We start from the raw sequence: 8212 nt of genomic DNA, 5'->3' as shown, positions 1-8212 counted from the left end.
CCTTTTGAGCTTCAGGCCAGCTACAAATTTCAATGTTATCTCCCACAGCAATTTTTCTCCAGACTTCAGCAGCTTCTTCAGATTCAGAGCTGTATGATTTTCCTATAGCAGCACTTAATTCCCTCGGATCAGGTTTTGCACTAGATAATCCTTTTTTCCTTACCACTGAGATCTTCTCTAGTGGTGCAGATGTGGAGGTTTGGTTTTTCAAAAACCCAGTTCCGTGATCATAAAGAGTGTGGTGTTTGATGTTTTGGGGAAGGTACTTCTGGGGAGTTTCTCCGAGAATTCTGTGAACTGCACAACTGCCTTCTGGTGGCATATTTCCCAAGTCCAGATAACAGCTGCTTTTCAGAACCGGACAGAAAACTTTAGATCTTTGTGTGGAGAGTGTTCTACAGCTTTCTGCTGAGAACAACTCATGAGGTGCCTTTTGTTCTGGTACAGGACCCTTAAAGAAGTCATAAGCATCATTTTCTTCATCCTGCTGACAAGTCTGGCAATTAGCAAGTGATGTACTGAATTCCTTAAGCGGATTTTGTCTGGGTAACTTTTCTTCTCTAACCTCCAACACAGACACATCACTCCCCCCTGTTCTCAATGGCATGGCAGCACGGGGTTCTGACCCACTATAGTCACTTGTTTTTTGTAGATGATCTGCAGCTGCTCCAATGTCCATGACTTTTAAAGGCCCTAAAAAACCTAAGATGCTGCTTTCTGAAACCCCAGCTCTGGCCATGACTGGGCATTGATTGCCCTCAGGTGGAAGACCTGTACTCACTCTGTCATTCCTGTATCCTGCTTTACTAAATATCCTAGTCCCATCAGCCTTCATACCTTGTACTTCTTCAGTGAGCTTTGGCAGAGTTTCAGCTGTCACCTGAACATTTGCTTGGTTTTCTTCTGCATAAGAAAAAAAATAAAGCAAATCAGAACTATAAGCTAAATTTAGAAGACATTCAGCTTATTAAGTACCTTTGTTGTTGTACACAACACTGTGCAGTGTTGGTTACCAAATGTTCTTAAAAGTGAGAATTGATGCTATCAATTTTAGTACAAGTCTTTAATAGAAGAAACAAACTATTCCACCACAAAGCTAAGGCAACAAAAACAATCCTTTTCACTACAGACACTTCCATGAGCAGCAGGCAGTCCAAGGCCTGTACATTTCAGACTCCTCTAACATCAAGCTAGGTGAATGCAGGTCCTGTAGCTTAACACATAGGAAGCCGTGGCCAACATTAAAATAATGCTTATTTGTAAGATGAAAATTGAACATAGGCTGGGACTTGATCTGCTCCAGCCTAGAAATAGGGCTGGCCATTGTGTGGCCATTTCCATCTCTTCTTCCTCGGAGTCATGTCTGTCAGTAACTCATCCACAGGAAAACAAGACATATCTCATCTGCCCAAGCAATTTAGATTATTAATAAACTTTTTTCTGTAAAATCACAAAGAAGGTGCTAACTAAAAATATTACAGTTACTGTAAAATATCTTCACACTCAAAACTTTACAGGGAACATATTTACTCAGACTTCTGCAGATCTTTTCCCTCTTTCCTTGCAAGCACCAAGACTAGATGGCATTTGCAAGCTAAATACAAGTTTAGGTAAAGATAGCAGGGAGGGAAAAGAAAATAATTACTAGATGCAGGCAAAGTGACCAAAGTACATGGACCTAGAAAATTATGGAGGATCATGAAATTAATAATTACTTTAACTGTCCTCTTTCTTTGGATTCTGCACTTTCAAGTGTATTTTTCAGAACACTCAAAAATGAATGAGTAATACTTTTATATATATATATATATATATGCTATTACTGCTCTCATGCACTCCATCTTTGAAACAAAAGGAAATACAAAACATCTGCTATTAAAAAACCTCTTCTGCTTTGGAAACAAATAACTAAACCACATCTTCTGCAGAAAAGGTCTTGAGGCAAGTACATACCCTGCCAGGAGAAAGTAAAGCATTAAGTTTTGATAGTGTTATAGTTACACAGGGTAATACTTTCTAAATGAGCCATCTCACAATCACTCATCTGTTTTAAATCAACAATAACTGGGAGAGAAGCAGGGGCTGGATAGGGATGTACAGCTAAATAACTACCTGTGCTCCTCAGAGATCCTGCAATTTCAGTGCAATAGGTTCTCAAAGACTTTGCCTCTTGCTCATTTAGGTGAGGGTCCTCCTGAAACAAGACAGAAATATGGTCAGACATGGTTAGCTATGGTTAGACAGAAAAATGGTTAGATCTTCTGAAGTGTCTCATGTCTCAGGGACTGCATCTGCTCAGCTGGGTTAGTTCAGAATAAGGAATTCACTAAGAAACCTCCAGACACATCAGCCTTGCCCAGAGGCAGCCTTGCACTGCAAGGGCTTCACCAAGCACTAAGGATGTGTCCCCAAAACATTGCTGTATTTAACTGCAGTGAATACTCAATCTTGTGATGCGGCAGCTAAAATATAAGTACATGGCTTAAAATGCGAATTGTTGAAAATTGGAATGAGAAGAGTAATCCAGTCTCCATGTCTAGTTCACACCCCCAAACCACTACCACTAGACTCCTGGGAAGATGTGTCTCTATTAGAACTTGCCTTCTACTATTCCTTGGACTCAAACCCACAAACCCTGGAATAGGTGACCTAGATCTGCCAGCAAAACCACCAAACCATGATCCCACAACCAAACCACCTGCATTTGGAAATATGCAAAACTTAATCTTGAAAACAGAATTACTATCAGGAATTTAACAATTTTAATTTCACAAAAGTGACAAATATTTTTTTAAAAGTCAGATAAATCAAACAGATATCAAAATTTGGAATTAAACACACAAAATTATGCAACACCCAATAATTAAGGTAAAACACTCAGCTGTGCTGAGTTCCATATCTGCCTTACACCATTCCAGCAGTATTTAAGCAAGTGAAAACATTGGTATTTTAAAATACTGCTGGTCTACTGAATTATTGTCTAATTTTTCACTGGACCCACAATAATCCAGATACTGACACTGACACACACACACTCTCCTGGATGTGCCCAAGGCCAGGCTAGACAGGGCTCTGAGCAACCTGGTCTAGTGGAAGGTGTCCCTGCCCATGGCAAGGGGTTGGAACAAGATGACCTTCAGGTCCTCATCCCACCCAAGCCATTTTAAGATTCTATACTAGAAGACACAAACAAGAACCAGGAAACCCATTGCCAAACTCACTGCCTAGTGACTCTAAGCCTAAATTCAAATTATGTCATGCAGGGATTCATTTCTGCATTCACTTACTTGTTCTGACCAACTTTTCCCCAGAGTTAAAGAACAACACTCAGCGTGATGGTCCTCAGCACCTTGTGCCTCTTCATCTTCTTTCTGGTACCCATCACCAGAACAGTCTAGTTTCCTAAAGTGTCTTTTTCTGCTTTTTTCATCCTCTGCAAGGTCTCCAGCCTGTAGTAATTCTTCAGGAAAGGATTGTGCTGGCCCATGAGAAATCACCTGGAGCACATCGCCCAGATCCTGTGTCTTGTGGCAGAAGTTTCCCAGGGCAGAAGTCCATGGCCCATCCCTGTGAGCCAGCACGGGCACCGGCCCATCCGACTGTGCATCCAAGCCCAGGCTGGGCCCCGGCACTGCCATGAGGTCCCTGGAGAAGCTCTCTGGCAGCCCAGGGTACAACTCCTCTGTTACAGCAGACACAGAGGAATCAAGGAGAGACTCCACCCCCGATGAGAGCATCAGGGCTGTTGAAGATCAGCTGCCCTGAGCTTTTCAGTTTATCCTAAAAATAAAAGCAACGTTAAATCAACATACATTGGACTAACCATAGAAAACCCTGAGCTGGAAGGGATCCTCAAGGATCACTGAAATCCAACTTCTGGACTAGATTAAAAGGAAAAGCTTAATTCCTCAAGATTCAAGTATATATATTTAAGAAAGACGCTTCCAAATATATCTTTAAGAAAGCAGCTGAGGAAGATTTGAGTATCTAAGGAAATGCTCCATGAACAAATGAAGAGAATAAAGTGAAATAGATATTCCCAAGCCTCATTTCCACATTCAAACATCTCCCTGCAGATTTAACCACATCTTCTGAATAACCTGAGAAGAGGTTATAAAGCAAATCACTGGGGCTTGTATCAGACATCCTCCTCCTTCACTAGAACTAAAGCAGTGTTTGATTTCCTGGGATTTTCATAAGTTTCTAGTCTTTGGAAAAGAGCTCCAAGTTTGCTTCACATTCTGTGCCTCAAACGAACACTGTCTAAGCCATCGGCCAGCAGCCTGTGCCTGTCACTCTGTGCTGTCCCGGAGTGCAGAGGGTGCCTTGTGCCAGGACACGGCCCCGCTCCCGGTCTTCCTCGGCCCGGACCCGAACACCGGCAGCGGCTCTATGAGCACGGGCCAGGAGCTCCGGCTGAGCTGGCACCGCTGCTCCCGGTACCGGGACAGCCTCGCCGCGCAAACGCCGCCGTCAATCGCTCCCGGAGGCTCAGGGACAGGACCGGGCTAAGCCAGGCCTTAGAGGAGCACCAGTGACTCAGTTTAACGAAACTCGGGCTCCTCAGCCGAGCGCTGCTGCGTGCTCCTCTAGCAGGAGCAGCCGGTACAGACCCCGGGGAAACTCGCACCAGCCCCCCGGGAACACGGGAGCCCACCGGTCCCGGGAGAGCATCACCGTCCCGGCGGTGCCGCCCGAGCCCAGCCGCGCCGGGACCGGGGGCGACGCTTTGTTCCGAGCGCCCCAGCAGCGCCGACGGACCCGGCCCCGAGCCCCGCTCCTTCTCCGCGGCAGCAGCCCCCGCACCGCCCAGACCGAAGGTCCGCAGCCGCCCTGCGGCGGCGCACCGGAGATCGCCGCTCTCGGTAATTACACAACCGCCGGTTGTGTCTCCCCCGCGCCCGTGCTGAGCAGGGCCCGCGCCGCCCACTCGAGCCCGCTCAACTCCCGGCGCGCGCAGGAGGCGGGGCCCGCCCGGCGCACCCCGCGCCCCGCCCGGTGCCGTTACCTGAGCGGCGGCGGCCGCCGGCCCCGCTGTGCGCGCCCGCCGCGCCGCGCCGCGCCCCGCGCGCATCACTTCCGCATCCGGGGCGGGCCCGGCGCGGAACCGGCAGCCGGGGCTGTGGCCCCGCCTCCGGCAGCGCCCGCCCCGCCCCCGAACGGCCCCGCCCATCGCCGGGCCGGGTCTCTCATGCCCCGCCCCCATAGTGGGCGTATCCCCCTGCTCCTTCCCGCGGTGGCGGCGCGGGTGTCACGTGGCGCGCGGCCCCGGACGCGGAAGTGCCGCGCGGTACCCGCGGGACGGCACCGCCGGGGCAGGGCCTGGCCTGGCCCCGCGTCGGGCGCTCCGCGAGCAGGGCCGGGACTGCGCCGCGCTCCGCTCTGCTGTGGTCGGCCGGCCCCGGCCGCGCTGCCCGGGACTGTGAGCGGCGCGGAGCGTTGAGGTGTCCGGGCTCCCTTGGCGCCCGGACTGCGCCGTTCTCCCCGGTGTCCTTCCCCCGTGCTCTGCCGTGAGCCGCCCTGCTGCTCGCTCTGTGCTACTGCCCCCCGTGCGGTAAGGACCCTGGCGGCCCGTGTGCCCCTCGCCGCTGCTCCGGCCAGGCACTCGGGTGTCTCGGTGCGCTTCTCTTCCCCTGTAAGCGAATGGACGCAGCGGTTCCATGGCTGTTTAATGCCGTAGGCACGGCAGCGCAATGGAACCGCTTGGCTTTGTTTGCTCTCCGCTCTTTGAGGCGCCCCCGGTGCGGCTCTGCCGGGTCCCAGCACCAAGCGGCGCTGCTTTCCAGACCCGCATCAGTTCCAAGTCATAGAGTTTATTTTAACAGATTTTAGTTATACGGGGCTTTTTTCCCCACTACGACTCTGTAGCTCGGTAATTGACTTTCTGTAAAGCACTTCTGCAAGCTCAATCCTTTAGTCTATTAGAAAAGCACACTTTTAGCACACTCTCTCCTTGTGCCTGTACCCGTAGCTGCCCCTCACTCTCCTGAGCTGGGCCCAGCTCTGCCACGCCGCGGTGAAATCGGCCAGGACAGCGCTCTGTGTTCACCTGCAGAACATAAACAATGGTTCTGTATTGTCAAGAGATCTGTGTTTGCTTTCCTTTCTGTGTTAGATATGCAAGATGCCTGTAACCGTCTTGGCTCGAAGCGTCTGAGAGGAACTGGAGCTCAAGATGAGAACCAACAAGGTGTACAAGCTCGTCATCCATAAGAAGGGGTTTGGAGGCAGTGGTCAGTATCTCCTTGCTCATAACAGTGAGATCAATACTCAATTGAAAACAATTGTCTTATTGTAAAATTGCATTTGTAAAAGAGTGAAGATGTAACAAGCAGTATTTCCAGCCAGAGTTTGGAAAGCTCTTTCTAATAACAGGATAAAGCAAAATAAATGAATGTTTATTGGAAGAGACCAAGATTGTATCTAAAAATAAAATAGCTTTGTTTTTTTTTTCCTCCCCTTTTGTTGCCACACTTCTCTCTTAATCTGGTGTTTCAGTCACCCTAAGGAGTGACACATATGTCAGTGACTTATGACTGCACATAGATGTGTTTCTGAGCACCAATAACAGTGTGTCACTGATTGGATTGCTCACTGCTTCTGGACTTACAGCACATTGATAAATCTTGTTGAGATTCTGTAGCTGTCTACTTTCCTGCTGGTGTTTGTTGTATGAAAAGTACAGAAGATGATTCTGGTTGCCTAAGTAAGACACAGTCTTTTGTGAACACTTCTTTTGTAAAAGTTCTGTTATTTGAGTTGTTTGTGCCTGCAGGAGTGGCTGATCTGAAGTGGCTGGGTGGGGACCCTGTCATGTGGGGAATAGAAAGCATTTTGCTGATGTGTTCATCTTGGTTTGGAATATTTATGTGTGCTGAGCTGTTGTATGCAAACATGCAGGTGTCTGTGTTTAGTATATAGCTGTTCACTGCCCTCATTCATTTATGTCTTGTAGATGATGAACTGGTGGTGAATCCTAAAGTATTTCTTCAAATCAAGCTGGGAGATGTTGTGGAAATTGCACATCCCAATGATGAATACAGGTGAGTTCTTTTTGCTGGTATCAGTGAGGTTGGAGCACTGAAAGGATCTGTTCATGTGTGGTGCTTTCTAGAGTGGAGGCTCTTAGGGTTGACATAACTTTGCTTCAGGATGCTGCCATGATTTTTTTCTGCCTAAAGAGAAGTAAAGAGGCTACCTTTAGCAAGAGCGCTTCATTAAAATTTATGGAATTCTTTGTGTTTGGTGTTAGTTTGCTGATCTTCCATAGGCCCAGTAGCACCTGAATATAGAATCAACAATGTCTGTATCCTAGATCTGCTGTTACCTAAGGATTATTCTCCTATCCTTCAGTATATCCTAGGCAAAATTAAAATTTTGTGCCCTTGTTGTATGAACCTATTCATTCTGCAGTCTCTGTCTGAAAAGCAGCAGTACACTTAAGTGAGGATCTGTGAAGTTCTTGTGTGACCTGGTTTCCCATTTGTAGCATCATCTTTACCTCAAGAGTACCCTATAATTATGGAGAGTGTAAGGAGCAAGACAGAGAGACAGGTGGAGAGGATGGTGTATGAAGCTTTCTAGAAAATATTAATGTTTCTCTTTATCGTATCCTGTGGTCCATGTTACTAAATAGTTTTGAGTGTGTGATTTACCAAAGAGACTGTTGGTATCTCAACTTGCCTACCTTTTTTGTCTTCTCCATGCTAGTCCCCTGCTTCTCCAAGTGAAGTCACTTAAGGAAGATCTGCAGAAAGGTAAAATTTGAGACTTATGCACAATAATACCATATGAAGAGTGACATGACTGGGCTGTACCTGTAATTGACTAGTGTGTGTATTTAATTTCATATGAAAATCAATGCTTTGTCTGTTTAGCAAGGGAAGGATTAGAATTTTAACAGAAAATGGGCAATTAGTTCTAAATCTGCTTTTGTTTGGGTAACATGAGTATGGTTTAAGCAAACCTGACTTTTTAGCTTGAAATGTGTGTTTCATGACAGTCTGACTGTGCTGGTTTTGTACCTGTAAATCACTTGGAACCTGTTGGTGACATTGACTCCTCTGCTGTCCTTTCTTGCTCTCTGGCAGAAACGATCAGTGTGGACCAGACAGTGGCACAGGTGTTCCGCCTGCGGCCCTACCAGGATGTCCATGTCAATGTTGTTGACCCCAAGGTCTGTGGGTTTGCCACTTGTTTCCATCCATTCCAT

The 8212-nt window shown here is 47.4% G+C and overlaps 2 protein-coding genes across 2 annotated transcripts in view; one reads left to right on the top strand and one right to left on the bottom strand.

Annotated features, from left to right (window-relative positions):
* Nucleotides 1–11: 11 nt before the first annotated feature.
* On the bottom strand, nucleotides 12–3737 carry LOC131565870 (protein PRR14L-like). The gene is made up of 4 exons (XM_058816953.1): nucleotides 3288–3737; nucleotides 2113–2194; nucleotides 164–903; nucleotides 12–20 (listed from the first exon to the last, which is right to left on the bottom strand). The coding sequence occupies exons 1-4, from the start codon at nucleotides 3735–3737 to the stop codon at nucleotides 12–14; spliced, it is 1281 nt and encodes a 426-aa protein (XP_058672936.1).
* Nucleotides 3738–5318: 1581 nt separating this feature from the next.
* DEPDC5 (DEP domain containing 5, GATOR1 subcomplex subunit) overlaps nucleotides 5319–8212 on the top strand; it is a 43287-nt gene continuing 40393 nt past the window's right edge. The window contains exons 1-5 of the mRNA XM_058816450.1: nucleotides 5319–5554; nucleotides 6116–6233; nucleotides 6956–7043; nucleotides 7711–7757; nucleotides 8091–8176. Coding sequence (XP_058672433.1) covers nucleotides 6176–6233; nucleotides 6956–7043; nucleotides 7711–7757; nucleotides 8091–8176 — 279 coding nt within the window. The 5' untranslated portion in view covers nucleotides 5319–5554; nucleotides 6116–6175. The remainder of the gene's footprint in view (nucleotides 5555–6115; nucleotides 6234–6955; nucleotides 7044–7710; nucleotides 7758–8090; nucleotides 8177–8212) is intronic.

The sequence above is a fragment of the Ammospiza caudacuta genome, chromosome 18, assembly GCF_027887145.1.
Source record: "Ammospiza caudacuta isolate bAmmCau1 chromosome 18, bAmmCau1.pri, whole genome shotgun sequence".
Lineage (NCBI taxonomy): Eukaryota > Metazoa > Chordata > Aves > Passeriformes > Passerellidae > Ammospiza > Ammospiza caudacuta.
This window is presented reverse-complemented; position numbering and strand designations above follow the sequence as displayed.

Coding starts and splice junctions, on each gene's coding strand:
- LOC131565870 (XM_058816953.1), bottom strand. CDS start 3,737: ATGCTCTCATCGGGGGTGGAGTCTCTCCTTGATTCCTCTGTGTCTGCT. Junction 2,195..3,287: donor GGAAAAGTTGGTCAGAACAA/GTAAGTGAATGC, acceptor GTCTTGTTTCAG/GAGGACCCTCACCTAAATGA. Junction 904..2,112: donor AGGATCTCTGAGGAGCACAG/GTAGTTATTTAG, acceptor TTTCTTATGCAG/AAGAAAACCAAGCAAATGTT.